Source organism: Pocillopora verrucosa, chromosome 2 (genome assembly GCF_036669915.1).
Source record: "Pocillopora verrucosa isolate sample1 chromosome 2, ASM3666991v2, whole genome shotgun sequence".
NCBI lineage: Eukaryota > Metazoa > Cnidaria > Anthozoa > Scleractinia > Pocilloporidae > Pocillopora > Pocillopora verrucosa.
The window spans coordinates 11,980,479-11,997,138 of NC_089313.1; the positions used below are offsets into that span (position 1 = coordinate 11,980,479).

The 16,660-nt window shown below is 38.4% G+C and overlaps 1 protein-coding gene and 1 long non-coding RNA gene across 2 annotated transcripts; both read left to right on the plus strand.

The window, feature by feature from the left end:
* The first annotated feature begins 1,062 nt into the window (after positions 1–1,062).
* LOC131791599 (transcription factor Sox-21-B-like) lies at positions 1,063–2,779 on the plus strand. Its single transcript, XM_059108945.2, has one exon. It carries the CDS (start codon positions 1,078–1,080, stop codon positions 2,377–2,379), a length of 1,302 nt encoding a protein of 433 aa, XP_058964928.1. The 5' UTR covers positions 1,063–1,077; the 3' UTR covers positions 2,380–2,779.
* A 4,507-nt stretch (positions 2,780–7,286) lies between these two features.
* Positions 7,287–10,531, plus strand: LOC131791610 (uncharacterized). Its single transcript, XR_009340798.2, has 3 exons — positions 7,287–7,349; positions 9,248–9,464; positions 10,133–10,531. It is a non-coding gene; the product is annotated as an uncharacterized lncRNA (long non-coding RNA).
* Positions 10,532–16,660: the final 6,129 nt, after the last annotated feature.

Consider the following 16,660-nt stretch of genomic DNA (forward strand, 5'->3'; position numbering starts at 1 on the left):
CAACAAGGCCGCTCTATATTCCACTAGCCCCATTGGCGAGTATGAAAGTGAAAGAGGTTACGTGTGATGCATTTGATCATGGCACGCACTGGACAGTGGCTGAGGAAATCAAAGTTCAATTTCGCATTAACGTATCACCAAAACTACGCTTTTTCTCCGTGGAAATTTCATGGAATTAGTATCGAGCTTTAACTACTTTTTAAAATAAAAGAAGAGACTGATAAATACATATTATTTCGTTAACATATGTGACTTCCTAACATGTACTTGACTGGGTAAGGCTGCTCTGGTTGGGAAATGTCATCATGGCCCACAAAATAGACGTCTGGCCAGTTTTGATAGCCTTTGCGTGAGGAAATAAAACAAGAAAAAAATTTTTTTTCAACGAATGAACCGGTAAAAGCCTCGTGCCACAGCAATATGCTTCGCTAATCATTTTCCTGACGGCCTTGGCCCCTCCTGTGTTGCCAAAATCCACGGAGTGTTAATCTCAAAGTCAATATTATGGTCACGTCCAAGCTAAGGATGAACTAAGTTTTGTTTTAGGGCTGCACATGTTTACTCAAGTCCTTCTGATTCACGAAATATCCATCGAGAGGTGCAATAGAAACGTGGAAGTACTCCGAAAAGTTTGAATAAAGTCCGTAACACCTAGCATGGCGCACCCAAAGATGTATTTACATCATATTCTAATTACATGACAGTCTGTTACAGGATAAAATGCATTGAGAGTTGATTCAAACAGACAGTTTGGCGTTGTCGGAAGGAAATAACTTTATCCCTTCGGTTCCGCACTCTGGGACATACTTTTCTGATTACTCTTTGCACGACACTTACGGCGTTTTGGCGGAATTTCTGGCAAGGAATTTGTGGGCTGGAGCCAAAACGTCATATTTCCTGATAGCTCCCGGATATCTTGACCCTCAGGTTACTTTAGCGTAACCCGATATTTCGGTAAAATACCCATGAAATATACGGGCACAAATCCTTTCAAGACGTAGTCATCTTGGCACCAGGATCTATTGCACTGTCAAATTTACGGCTCTCTGATTGGCTCCCTCGACGTATTACATAAACATGTCTCCTCTCAACCACGTGATAAAAAAGCTTATTTTCAACTCGCTTGTCACATCTATCACACGTGTTCTTGCATATCAGAGACATCATAGCAGCAGGGAGCTTGGCAGGCGAATTTTTTTGAAGTCAGAAGAAAATTCTTCCGCGCTAACCTCGCCACGACCGTATAACAGCACAGAACGCGAAGAAATGCATGGCGACGACAGAATGCTGCTCTCCGATCGAAGAACGGTACGAAATAAGAGAATCCCGGCACCTCTACCACAAATTTTAAACCCCTTGGGGTTTGACAATCCGATCGGTGTATGTCACCCTCAACTGCCGCGGCATAGCCAGAATTATGCAAAATTGCTGGGGTCGATGGACCAAGGAGCTGTCGCGAAGAAAGACCCAGCTATGGAGAACGACTCCGACAGAATCAAGCGTCCTATGAACGCTTTCATGGTTTGGGCACAAGTGGAGAGAAGACGACTGGCGGATGCAAACCCAGAGCTGCACAATGCCGAGCTCAGTAAAATTCTGGGACAAGCTTGGAGATCGCTGAACGGGTCGCAGAAACGACCTTATGTAGAAGAGGCCGAGCGTTTGCGGCAACAGCATATTAAGGATCACCCTGACTACAAATATCGGCCCAGGCGAAGAAAACACCCCAAAAGAGTTTGTAAGAAAATGACATCTTCTACACCCCCGAACTGTGCAGTAATACGCAATCCGAAAGAAACAACAGCCCATGTCTCGCACTCTACTTCAGGTGCCGAGTGCGGACAACTCGCGGTCAACCATGCAGAGGAAAATTTAATGAACTTTGGTCAGTCATCTGCACCAATTCCGTTTGCAAACGGAGATTTAAGGCTGACACATCTCGGCGGCCATTCCACCTTGCCAAATTTGTCCGAGATAAGCCTTCCCACACCAGAGACGAGTCCCGGATCTGACGAATTTGGTAGTGAGTTTAACTTCCCAACTTGCTGGCAAGACCTTCAAAGTGCGCCCACTAGTGTGCAGATAAAATCGCATCCCACCTCCCCACCGCCATATGTCGGTGTATCTACTTCAAATTCAGCGCCTGTGAGCCCGATCTATCTCACAAACGGAGGCCTACAGGTACCGAATTCTGTGCCGATGATGCCTGGTAGCGCGAACACTCAACTTCAACCCAATGACACCAGTGCAAATCAGATCTTCTACTTCGCTCAACATATCAGGGAGCTGTTACCCGAAGGAGACTTCAACAGGGAGGAATTCGATCAGTACCTAGACGGCACAGAAACAGCAAATATTATGTGTGATGTGGCCTGGTGAGGTAACACTATCGAGGAAGCTATGCAGACTTTTGACTGTAAAAATTCCATTACGCAAGGACTTGGTGCCGAGATTTTTTGCCAATATCGATAGGGTGACAGTTTTTCAGCCGTCACGTTCGATGCCAACGAACACTTTATTTCATAATTTCGGTATTGTTTTGTCTTACTTTCAAGCGCAATGCGTAGACAAGGAATTATTTTTCAATGTACAGTTTACATAAGGGGTCAAATACAAGTGATGTACACAGTTGAAGGCTAAAAAGCCCGCAAGGGGCCGATCGAGGTACAAAGTACGTCTCCTAGTTTCTTCAATTTATACGCGATGCATGCAATCTACCGTAGTTTATATTTGGATGTACAATTTCGGGTTGCTTTTAAAATAAAGATTTGCTAATGAGCTTTATTAGTGTCTTGATTCGTGCGCGCGGTGCCATGTTACCGCCATTAGTGCGGTCGTGGTTATCCTTGTTTAGGCCGGCTTGAAAAAATTCACCGTCTCAGCCTTTCTAAGTTTTCTTGATTTGACAGCTCATAAAATCAGCTTACACACAGATTGTTATCTCTGGTGAAAACGATTGGCCCACGCCAGTCAAAGTACACACAGAGATGTGTCAACACTTGTCATAATCTTGCACAGAGATAGATTTTTTTCCACCGTAATTTTTGCGTTTTTTTAAATTTGACCTAACCAAATAGCTTTGGACATATGCGTCGCGTTCGCTTCATTTTGATAACTATGTTTCAACTTTCGATTAAATCGATCATTTCCCTTTTTTGATGCGATAGTATTGGAGCTTAAGTTACTTCGTGATTGCGTCGTCCGAATAACAGTTGTTCGAGTTCGTTAAAAAGTCGTATCAGACCTGTCTGACGTCACGATTTCGCTTAAGTCCATGAAAGGTTCTTTATGCCCAAAGACAGGTCTTTGAGTCCGGAAAAGGTTTTTCATGGCGAAAAGTTGTTTTCAGACATTTTATGGCACCCTTGACTCCTAGTGCTAATCTCTTTCTACACCGGAAACTAGGCTTGTTCGAACATCACTTGGAACAAAAGAACTGTGATTTGTGCTAATTATTCATTAGCACGCCTTGTGTTATGCATCAAGCTTCCTTCGCTTTCCCCAATATTGACCCACATCTGCTTGATCGATTGTTCTGGAATAAAGATATATTCTAAATAACTATCCACGTGCACATCGTTTCGAAAAGGAGCTCTCAGCAAGATGCTAGAAATGTCCACGCGCTTTAAGTTAATTTCAATAATGAAGGCAAAGATTTATCTGCGTAATGTTATCTGTGAAAACTATCTGTTGCTAATTATAGACTTTGAAGACCCTTCTGTTATCTTTTTCGCTTGATGTTTCATAACAATCTCTTCATTAACCTGAAACGATAGATGCGCACTGCGGTGAAATTGTAGCGCATCGACGTTGATTATAAGATAAATCTTTAGATTGGTTTATGGGCTTAACAAGAAGTTTGACATCAGCAATCCCTTGAAAAACGGATAAGCGATCGAATCCTGCTAGAGTGTGTCATGCCTAAACAAAATTCTTTTCACTTAAATTTACGACAAAGCAAAAATTTAGCAGTAAACGTTCTAATCTGGACACAAAATGATTTTTTTAACAACACTGTAAACGTACATTCGTAAGTTCAGTTTGGCTGAAGCTGCTTATCCCTTCAGTATAAACAGTAGAAAATTTTGACAGCTCTTCGTTGTCAGTTACTAATTTTAGCACGCACGAGTTCATCCTTGACACTATCGCCATCTTGAACTTGAAGAGATGTAGAACGGTAAAGGAAGTTTGTCTAGAATCATCCGGAACGCAAGAAAATAAAGAAAACGTTTCTTCTTTCATGTGCTCGCAGATTGAGATGATGTAACCAAGTTTACCTAACTGGGCATTAATGGTTTTAAAAAAACGTAAATAAAGTTAATTATAACTTGAAAAAAAAAATAAAATAAAAAAATAAGGAGGCTGTGCATTACATCATTCGAGGATAACTTAATATCTTAAATTAAATTCTATTCGAGATAGAGAAACAATTTACTTCAAGAAATTTTAGTGTAACATGTTCAGTCGAAGCGCATGGCCCGCCTGGGGAAAGCAACACGCGACCAGGCGCTGGGCCGAGATTTTGATTTTATAAACACGAGATGTACACCCGGCCGGCAAAACCTGCCTGATTAATTAGCGGGCCTCTGATCATAGTCTTATGCCGGTCCCTGAAGATGGAGGATCCGTTGTTAATGGGCAAAAATTAAGAGTCAAGTAACGTCAAAATAAAGTAAAAAAAACAGGTGTCAAAAATACGCACTGGCGAGCTAGGAGATCAGCCTTATCAAGCCATAATTGAGTAAGTGATCATATCTGAGAGCGATATGTGTGAACACGCTGCTACTCTTTTTCCCACACGGTGGGGACACTAATTACTCAGTATTTCTTTCAAGTTTAACCCTTCCCTGTCGTCTGACGCTTCAGACCCTTTTAGCACCAAAGAGATTTTCACTGCGGTTGTAACTCGATTAAATTTTAAACTGAGAGCTCGCTCAAACCGACAGTAATTTAAGGCTACTCAAGCACTGTGCAGGGTATTAATGACGAACACTGATTTGAGCTGACTTTTACGTTAGAGTTATTATTGTGTGTGTTATTATTATCATTACTTTTTTTCGCGTTTTCGTGCCATTTTCGTTAGACAAGGAAAGAGACGCCCATTTGCAGAAACCACAATGAGGTGATCAGAACGTGTTAAAGGCAGATTTGGACCAACGTTGTCGTAACTTTTCGTGTAACGTACTGATTGCAATCTAGTTCTGTGACAAAATAACATTTTTATTACACGTATTGTCTTAAGCGGATTTCCAGGATTTACTTCATAGTTGCTAACAATTTTGTACACAACATATTTTGGAGATGAAATGCAAGTGTCTCGAGAAAGGAATCTCTGATTTCAATTTTCACTTCTGACAAACACTTAATCCGCGATTTTAAGGTAGAACTTCCTGAAAACAGGTAGAGATACTGAAATATGCCTTTTTTGCATTCCGTTCTGTCAAAATGCTCAGTATGCACTGTCAAGGTCGCAGCGAGATCGCATGGCCGGAGCCAGATAGCCTGCCAAACCATAACATCTACGTGTGCCAACACTGAGAAATTAAGAAGGCAGTAAACGTCGTGTAAAACCCTTACTTTACAGTACTTAATAAACGGGAAATCTTACCCACTCGGGCAGATTTAAAATTTGATATTGATGCCATTTGAGTGGCTAAGTGTTTTTAAGGAACATTCATGAAATAGGAGTGAGGATATTAAGTAACAAATCTTGGCCTTGATGGACTTTTATTTAATCTTCTTTCATATGGAAAAACTGACTAACAGTATTTTAGACTTTTATCTTTTTATCATAAATCATATTCGACTACTGATGCATTAAAATAAATGAATTGACATCGTTTAAGGTCTTTAAAATGACGTTTCAATTACACTTTGAATTTTTCTAAGCAAAATTCACGTTAACGTTCAGAAGGGGGTATGACTAGTTTAACACAGAACTAAAATAAACTTTCGCCTTGTAAGAAAATATCGTTATGTTCATTTGACCATCTTTTTCATAACAGGAGTACGAGGTAGCTAAAATGAGCGAAATCATTTCTTGACTATGCACTTAAGGACATGGACAAGGCAACTTGTTCCCTTTTGATCCCTTTTGGCATTAAGCTCCTAGCTTCGTTGGTCATGAAACAAACTGTAAAAAGCAATGAATAAAACTGACAAGAGGCACGTACATTGTATTGGAAATGGGAATTTCCCCCACTTAAGACCCGAATTGATACAAAAAAATTTAAATCTATAGTCTGACGTATTTTAGCAAGGTTTACATTATCAAGTTTTAGTTTCTCCAGGAAGGTAACTCAGACATCCAGGCGAGAAATTCCGGATATCCTTAAGATTTCTTTGGGTTGGCTGTGTTGACCCTTTTAGCAGCCTTGTGGTTTTGTGGTTTTCCCTCCCAAAAAGCCAAGCTCTGAAGTGTTTGTCGTGAATGTGACAAAGAGATAATGCTAAGAGTAAATCCTCGGGCGTGAAGTCATACAAGTCAGGCCATTTCACTCCCTGTTTTTCATACAGCTATTACGATGAACAAATTCTGGGCATTCATTTTGAAAAAAATGATAACAAAATAAAATCCAGGGATAACAGATGTGATTTAATAACATACGCAAAGTAAGCCACACTAGATATTAAACATTAAATACAGTTAAAGGTCTAGTTTTCTTTTTTTAACAACTAGGGTTGCCGTGATAGCCTGCACTGGGAAACAGATTTACGACAATACTCTACGTCAAACACGAATGCAAATTATACAACCAATCGCGGCATGAATAATTGATGCTGCATGTATCAAACAGCAAAATGCTTTGAGCAAATTACCGTCGAAGAAAATAAATTTTCTTTTGTAAGTAGCCCTAGAGGACAACAACAAATCTACGTGAACACACCCTGTATCATTCTGTAAATTCCATATAATTAATTGAGAACAAGCTTTTAGGGTCGTCTGTTTGTCTCAGTCGTTACACAAATGCAATCTACGAGCAGAGTCCCTCTCTCTATCAGTAACAACACTAGTAGTTCAGGGTGATTGGTTTTGCTTGTTGAATTGGAGAACGTAGGTTTTCGCCGTCCAATTCTCGATTTAGATGACGAACTTATTTTCAGCTGTTTTCTATCATTCGTGAGATATCCGATCATTGCATCATATCTCGTCAATGCAGTAATTACTTGCGGTTTTTTATTTGCTGCTTTATTTGAAATTCTTTTGCCAAATAGTTGCCCTTTTATGTAGATAATACTCTTATTAAGTAACATATTTGAAAGACAAATAATTACAATTGCAAAATATTGGCAAAAGAAAAACTGTCACGATTTGCATTATGATGAACCTGCACAGAAGGAATGAGCAGGTACGATTGTCTAAACGTGCATTATGAATGAATGATGATATGTTTTCAGTTTACTTTCCATCTCTCCAGACTGATAATTGAAGTAATATAGTAAACTAACAAAACAACATGCATCAAATTCCTGAGCTGCTCCTACGAAAAGTTTTTCGTTCGAATTTCATGCCATGTCTTTACCTTGAGAGGCAGTGGTGTACCCATTCAACAAACTGCTACTTTGGCATTTTTTTCATTAAATCTACTCCATCCGATCCAAAGATATCGAAATTCAACCCCTCGGAAGAATATTCAAACGTGCATGACCTCAGTCTTAAATGGAGACCATTGCAAATGTTTTTTATTCTATAACACTAATGAACGATGAGGCAATGAAAGCACTGCACATTCTTGAAAAGTTATCCTTGCTCAGCGCGAGAAAATCATATTTCAAATCCTAGCTTTCCTCTTTGTTTGCGGAAAAAATGATGGCTTATCAAAGGCTTTACTCATTAGACGAGCGAGCAGGAAGAGTTGCTCACCTAACTGATAAATCTGCCTGCCCTGAACGACTGCGTAAGGGTTTTCTCTAAACTTGTGACAGGAGAAAGATCTCAATCAATTTAAAACGCATGAAGAATAAAGTAAAATCATACTGGCCTACTTTTAATAGATAAAGAGATAAATATTCAAGCAAAATATGACATAGAATTGAGTTGTTATTGCATGTGCCAGACCAGTATAGCTAGATTTGAGGTAAAATTTTTCAATCATGTTTGAGGTGTGTACAAACAAAAACAACCGGTATGCTAAAACGCTGTTTAAACTTCAGTACCACAAAGCAATTCAGGCCTTTTATCATTTTCAATATTTTGTGCAATTAATTCTTTTTTCTGTTCAGATTTGGAAACCTTTTAATCCTTTCTGATTAGGTAACTAATTTCGAGCAAAATGTTTCAATGAAAAAGAAAAACACTTACTAAAACCACTCCCATTGTCTTTATTTCCGTGATTTGTACAAAGAACAACGGCTTTTGTGGAAAAAACAAAGCCTTTAGGCAAATTACATGACAAAGCACACGTTCGCTATTGTGTAATTTTAAAAGAAGATCACGAAAGATGATAATGAGATCATTTCCTGTTGGTTTCTGTTTCTGTTTCTGTTTCTGAGAGGCATCAAACATGCAATGTCATTTGTCAACATGTTAGGGAGAGGGGCGTTTTTCTACGTGATACCCATGCTGAAAATTATAAAACAAACTCTTACAGAAGACCAGTTCGAGCATTGTTCATCTTTAAAATTCTCTACAAAAAGACACCATCTTAGAATTTGTCTTGAAAAATATTAAAATTACTTCTTACCAGGGTGTCAAGAGATTTCGCCCCGCTCACGCCAGAGCCCCCCCTTCCCCCTTTAGCATGCGTGAGTCGTGCCTTATCTCAAGTAAAAATCTAAAAACCACAGTTCTAAAAATACATTCGTTTTAAATTCATAAGGGCACGTTTTCAAACTGACCTTCGTCAGAGAGGTAGTGGTCCAATAATAACCTTGATTGTAAGCTAAAGTTTACGACAATTCTTTGAGGAGTTTCCCCTCTTTGAAGAAAAACTACAAGGAAGCATTTTTACGAGAGGTGCACGTGGAAACCTTTCTTTAACTTTGATAAGTTGAATGAAATTTACAACTTGGTTTATTCTTTAGGGTTCTTTCTCTATTTAACGTTTGCTTGGTAAATTTAAGATATAAGGGGAAATTGGGGAATATTTAATTTTGTACAAAAATATTGATTTAAGTAATAATTTGAGCGTGTGCAAACAAGGATGCGGTGAACCAGTTGCTGTGGTTGTATCTAAATTATGTTTGGCAAATGTCACGTAGCGAAACGAACACAAATAATGGATCATATCTGTCGTAACATATACAGGTTTTCTTTGCTGTCTACGTCACTACAGCTACATTTATTACCCCTCAGCTTGAGAAGGATACCTGCCCACAAAGAAGTGTACCACAACATTCTCGCTGGCACGTTTCATTAGCAACTTGCTCGTACTCATCTTTACTTCCGGGTTTTAAGAGGCACTAGAAGATTTACGAGTTGACGAACATAGTTGTGTGACCTCAAACAGGACAACGACACGAATGTAATTGATTCTTAATTTGTATTTTGAATTACGTTTTTTTTTCCTTCTAAGTCAATTTCGTCATTCTTCTTCCTGAAAAACATTTTTTTTACTTTTCCTTGATAGAGGTCCATCCAAAAGAGCTACATTATTAACAAGGTCCACGGCAGTTTTAAGATAGGAGAAAATAAAACCGTTGACAAAATTAAGTTACGTTTTGGCGTGAAAAAACACGTACACCTGACAAACTTGTTTTTCAATTAACAACACAAAGTATTATGTGATGGATTTTTTTTCATTATGTCAAATGTTATCAAGGATTGAAATGAAAACAGTAGATAAGGTAATGAACCGAGAAAACATGTAAGATATAATATGCGTATTTGCTTAATCTAAAAGATTAAAAACCCAATGAATTTTTCGTGTAATTAAACACAGCTGAACTTGGCAATGCGAACTTGGAGTTACGTAATCGACTTTAACCAAGGTAAAATACACGATTACCTCATAACTGCAATATCCTTTGTTTTTAAAGATAGCGGGACTATTCACAATTGTGAAAGTGTTACTGATAAAACGTGATAATTTCTTACATATTAAATCTAGGCTAGAAATGAAGAGGTGCTTAAAAAAAACCCCATCTGTTTTAAGGCTTAATTAATGCCTCATAGTGTTTTCTTCCGTTTCAGTAAAGACCCTGGAACACGCATTTCAGAAACAAGGGATCTAAGGAATTAACAGAAGGACACTTCCGTCTAGGGCGTGGTATTAGTAACGATCTTGGACTATAATTAGGCTCTTTCCATAGAGTGACTCAGGGGTTTTTCTATTTCTAAAAACAAACAGCACTACTTGTAAATCGTGTCCTTACGTGGGTGTGTTTTGGAACACAGCTACAATGTTTATTTTCTCCTCAAATGAAGCATCGTGATGGAATTTATAAACCTTTTAACCAAGGTATTTACAATCTACGTCAACTGGTAGTGTGAAATTTGCAGTTGTTTAAAATCTGAAAAAAATACAATTTAAAAGTGCATTAGGACGTAAAACTGCAGCAATCTGGAAGATACGATTGCAAACTATTCCTGAACAATTCGAAACATTAATATCAGTGAAACAGCTCAAGGAGGTCAATGTTTATTTACAGACCTCACGTACAAGGTCCATTACATTGAGAAGGACACGTACAGAAAATTGGTTTTGGATGCGTTCCACCTCTCTTGTTTTGTGGTTAGCGAATCGTGTACGAGCGTCATCAAAAGGTTATAAGTTCAAGTCAATTAATCTCCACTTCGAAACATATGAATTACAAACGCTACTTTCTCAACAGAGTGTAACACACATGAGATGAAATAAAAAATAGCCACGCAGTGGAATGCTTTAAAGCCATTAAAAGCTTTGTGGTAAGCGTAAAGTGTTTGCAAAATCATGCTTTTCATTAAGATTGGGAAAGCTGACCTTCAAACTGATATCAGGTAGCTCTATCATGAGTCTTACACAAACCTCTACATACATTTAATTTAAAACTGACTTTTTGTTTCGAACTGTTTTTATTTCGAACTGTATGCAGTGAAAGTGTTCCACATGCAATTAATTTCGCATGGCATTGTCATATTAAACAAATCTGTTTTGTTCAGTAACAAAAGTAACTGTTCTGCGGGAAGAGGAACTGACAGCTTACACGAGCTTGGTGATCGCTATCTTTCGTCACAGTGTTTGATTTTGGCTCGCTTTTACATTCTTCTCATTGTGTGAAATTTTTTTGTAGTTTTCATTTCATTGCGGGAAAGAATGGCCTTTCAACATGTGTCTCTTCATTTGAAGTGCTTGCCAAACTCCCTTACTTTATTTGATATCGACATAATTAGCTTAGCTTTTCACATCAGAGAGATTTCTGTTTGAGGCATGGCATGCACCTTTGATCAGTACGTACACTTAGTAATTTTTCATCGGAAACATTTGAAACTCAAAATCCTGCCTGAGCCTCGTGGAATATAGTGTTCATAAAAAAGTAATTTCTTTATCAAAGCACCTTCATCTAATGGGCTAAAGGTTGTCTGATTTAAAGCCATGCAAACGACGCTCAAGTTTCTCTTCCACGTGATCTCTTTCGTGCGAGATTTTTGAGGACAACTCGACAAACGAGAACTTTCTACTAGTGACGAACGTGTTTCTCAGAACTGTGATTATGTTAGTCTAATCACAGACCTTTCTGTTTACTTATCCTCCCGCTGACAGCGGACTGCGTTTATTTACTTTCAAAAGTCTTCTGCATGGGTAAGAAGGCGCTATTGCCTTCCACCAAATTACATAACGATGGAATGTTTGGGTCCCAAATCAAGCCTTGAACAGTTCCACTTATATAATTTAATTATGATATTTAGTAAAAGACAAACAGCAAATAAATGATGTCATGTACTGTATTTTAAAATGAAGCGCAAGGAGTGTGTCTGACTTATAAATTGCCAAGTATGTGATAAACCCCCATTAATAAATGGAACCTAGATGCTCTCCTTAAAACGTTCAAAAGGCCTGCTGCAAAAAAAAGAGCAATTAGCTTGAAGTGTACAGACCGCGAACCTGTAATCATTTCGTGCAGGTAAGGCGCGCACATTTAGAAGAAGCAATTTGAAAAAAATTGTTTTCAATACAGCTTCCATCAGTGATTGTTGTTAGTACCGGGAGAAAGGCAAAATGTATACTTCCGCTTAATAGAAATTCATTTTGTTTTTTAAGGTTACGAAACGACAGATTCGATCTTTTAAAAACTTTAAGTGACTGCAGAACTAACCCTCAGTTTTATTGAGAAAACTGTTAGAAAAAATGAGTTGGTTTGTAAGTTGTATTCCACTAAAATATTTTCCTGTGAGCACGTGCTTTCTATGATCTTCTAGCAAACCTGAACTATTTTGACCTTTTTCAAAAGCGTTACCCTGCTGTTATGGAAAGCTTCCAGTAAAAATATCACGGAATGCCTTTTGCTTTCAAGTAGAAGGACCTGAGAAAAGCAGATGAATTGTTACTGAAAGCTTAACGTCTAGATATGCCAGACTACCTTGCAGATGGTATTTAATTCAACCAAGTTCTCTCTTGAATAGGTGAAACATTTCCGAATTCAACGTCTTGCCTAGTTCAACCCACGTGAGTGACGCAAATTAATTTCGAACCGCAAAAAGTGTTATCAAGGGCAAATTCCTCTCCCGTAAATTATTTTCTGCGGAGGAAAATCTTAGAGCGTTAATAGACGTAGTCTTGCTACCGATAATAGAAAGATATAATTTTTATAAGAACTCGATGCAGGGTTAGATATGCTCTGAAGAGATTTCGTTATCTTTTGCCAACGAAACTCATTTGTAATCTCTCTTTTCACTTGAGCCGGTCAGTAGATATAGCATGGTAAATAACATTATTCCTTCATAACAGAGTTTTTTTAGCCCTCGAGCAGGCCATCGTAATCAGTGCTTTGGCTGGAAGGTTTCTTCGAAAATACGAGGCCTTAAACAACGCTTGAAAAGAAAAAATTTTTCAAACGTTACGTGTACAGAGACGTGGTGACAGAAATATGTCGATTGTCCCAAAAGAGATACCAAGCTCTCCGACTTGGACACCTTTCCCTACTTATGTATACAAATAACAACTTAAATTACAAAAAGATTCACTCTACAGAGCTTGCCTGATTATCTTATTCTACTCACAATAATATTTTCACAGTTGTTCGGCGTAATTTCCCTTTCCTTCGCCCCCAACCCCCACCAAAATAATTTCATCACGTGTGTTCTTTTCTTTAATCACCGTCGCTTCCCTAGGTCTGAAGTCCGTTTCTCCCGAAAAAAGCTGAGGGAGTACGAGAGCATGTTCTATTTGAAATGGCCTATCAATAGCCTTCGTTATTCACCCCTCTTTCTCTTCCGGGCTACATGTAGATGATCTTATTTAAGGCGAGCTCACACAAAATTCATCTTCCATAAACTGAACGTGAAATATAAGCCTTACAACAAGATAGCGCAAATAGAAATGTCTACCATCTTTGATTATGGCGATGACATTTTTGCTTTATTCCACACTATTATCTAGTGGTAATAGGGTAAGCTACGAAAACTTCTGTGTTTATTATCAGACAGTTTTAATTTCTTTTTCTCATCCAATTCATCTGGCACGTTCTACAGGAACCGGCGTATCAACAACCTTGAATAGTCACTCCTCACTCTCTTCCAGGTATTTGGGAAGCTGCATTGTCACTCTTCTGTATAGCCTTTCCTTTTTTTTTTCTCTCAGGTATGAGTTCAAATATGCATGAAAACCTTGCAGTTCTCGAGGGAGATCCCCTTTTGACTTAATTATATTTTAATATTTGCGATTGATTCAATGTCAATCAGCAAGTAGGTGACTTCAGTTTGATTTGTAATTAATTGATTTTAAAATTTTTTTCGTAATTCCTCGGGAACCAACAGACATAATATTTTACCAAAAAAATATAAAGCTACAAAAAGACCATTTTTGTCTTTAAATGCCAACAACAAATGTGTTCTCTTATTCATCACGTCAAGTTTGGTAGTTCAAGGTTAGCCATAGTCAGAGCACACGTGCTGCTACTTTGTACGCTTCATGAAGGTATTGGGTCGTATCCTACAGCTTTTACGCGAGTTAAGAACACAGGTTGATTAGAGTTCAGAGAGATTTCAGTTCTAATTTTCTGTGCTTGCAGTTCAAAAACGTATAAAATACTAAGTAATCAAAAGTTTACGTTTACACAACAATGTATAATTAGAATACTAGAAGTAGAACCTCAGCAACTTTACTGCCAAGGGAAACGAAAATCAATAGTCCATTTTACAGTTGTGTGCTTAGTTGCCAGGCGTTTGAACTGGAGTGAGGTTAAGGTTGACCTTGTTATGATACAAACCTTGCTGCTTTTCAAATGCAAATTACTTTGTTATCATGCTAACTAGATACTGGTCTCTTATCACAACAAGGTCACCTTCAGCCTCACTCCAAATCAAAGTATTGGCAACTAGGTACACAACTGTAAAATGGCCTATTTGTGATGTGATGTTGATAGCAGATAACTGCATATTGCACTCTGAAGGGAAGTGGCGTTAAGTTCGACTAAGGCAGCAACAAAGCTGCCTTGCTCTTACATGAATATAAGACCTGTGGGTCGACAAGCAGACCATACCATTAAAATCGGTGGGGAGCGCAGTTGCGTCAAGTTCGACCTACCTCCAAAGTTCGTCTGTACGTACATGAATACAAGACTCGTGGCTTAGTAAAACTGGAAATTAAAATGAAATGTTTATTTGGAACATTTTATAAAGACATATTCTTCCAGTAAAACGCACGCTTGAATATTATCATGGTTCTACAAGCAGATGGAAATCACTAAGAAGGGAAGTGGCGTCAAATGACCTCAAGTTCGACTTTGCACCGAAGCTCCTCTGCGCTTACATAAATCAAGGACTCGTGGCTAAGTAAAAAACGAAAAGGTAAACTTTGTTTTGGAACATTTTAAAAACATACTCTTTTCCAGTAAAATGAGTGCTTGCAATCATGGGTCTACAAGCATATTACTCCATTGAAATCGTTGGAAAACTTAACATGATGACAAGGAGATTTGCTATAGATCATGCCCTGTCTCCTAAGATCTACAAAAATCAAAGAAAAAATAAAAAGGTAAAAAACACATGTTTTCTAAGATTGCAGTTTCTTCCCATCGAACGTCGAACAATTTCTTCTCAGGAATGTACGCGCAAGCCTTGCGGTTTCACATCTTAAATTAATTTCTTTTGGTTGGGTTTCCAGACACTGTAACCTGTTCATAATCACATTTAATCACCGCCACGTTGTCTACCAGACTTGTAAACCTATAACTAGAAAGTAAGTAGCCTGTTTGATCTACAAGCCGCATAATGTGAGGGGCGTATCTGTGGGGTAGTGAGATGTGATACTTAAAAAAAAAATGTCCACCCACGTGAATTGAGAGAAATTCTTTCAAACAAAAAGTGTTGTCAATGCATTACCAGCTCTTCAAACTTTATCGATAGATATTACAGTTTCCTTTCCTTTCCTTTCCTTTAGCAAGCTAGATATAAACTCCCGTATGAGAAAATCGACCAGCTTCATTGAAAAAGGTTTTGCTTTCCTCTCATAACACCTTTCTGGATCGTGCATTCCATGCATGGGTATAACGCGCCTGAAGGATTTCGTTACGTCGAAGCAAACCTATTTACATAAAAGCACCGGTTCATAATTCAGACTCTTTTCACGTTAGCTGATTACCAGAAATTCTAAAGAATAAAGAACCTTATCCCGTGGAAATCACAAATTTGTCTTATCCTCTCCCCTATGACGTGTGTACAAAAATAACCTCGATAATTTGATTCATGACCGTTTGTCAGGAATTACACGAGGTCAAAAACACGCCATGCTAAGATAAATCTCGCAAAAAAACTAAAAGGCCGTCTATATTCAAGTAAATTCCGTAAATTTCTCACCTTCTGGTGGTAAGAGACGAGCAACGAGACAAATGTGATTCTCTCCGGATAGTTATATCATTCGTCAAAGACGTATTAATTTTATCAAAAGTTCCTGTCGTTTTAGCCGGAAATAAGCTATTTGCAGTGCTAATGAAAGACTTGTGTCACTTTAAAAAAGGCCGGAGGAAAGGAATTTTTTTTCTCGACAGAAGAATTCTTTTATCCTTAGTCATTTTAATTCTTAAAAAACCGACCTAGCAAAAATTTTTTCTCCTTCCTGTTAAGATCTGTAAGTTGTAGTCGGCTTTTCTTTGTTTCTGCATGCGAAAAAGATCAACTAAGTAAATTACGAACAAGATACTCGACCCTAAGCCAATTAAACACGAAAAGTGAGGAAGGCTCACAATATCCTCTCTGTTAACACGGAAACGTCCGTAGTTTCGACGCCAGTTTGTATGCTTCAGTTGTGCTATCCGATCTGTCTGATGCCACATGTGCCGTACCCGACTGGTTAATAAACTGAGAAAATCTCATCTACCTCAGGCGCTTATTTCAAGTAATATATTATCACGTTGTGTGTTGCATTCTGAGACGAAACCGCAACAGTTCACAGCCTGTAATTCTCTAGACCTACAGGCGATAGGTCTTACTCCACTGTGTCTGTACCAAAGGAAATTTGTTGTGGTACAGCCCCTATCAATAATAAGAGCGAGTGAATCAGACCCAACCAAGGGCGTACTTATG

Bases quoted from the DNA above. Each gene is read 5' to 3' on its own strand.
- LOC131791599 (XM_059108945.2), top strand. From the start codon at position 1,078: ATGTCTCCTCTCAACCACGTGATAAAAAAGCTTATTTTCAACTCGCTT.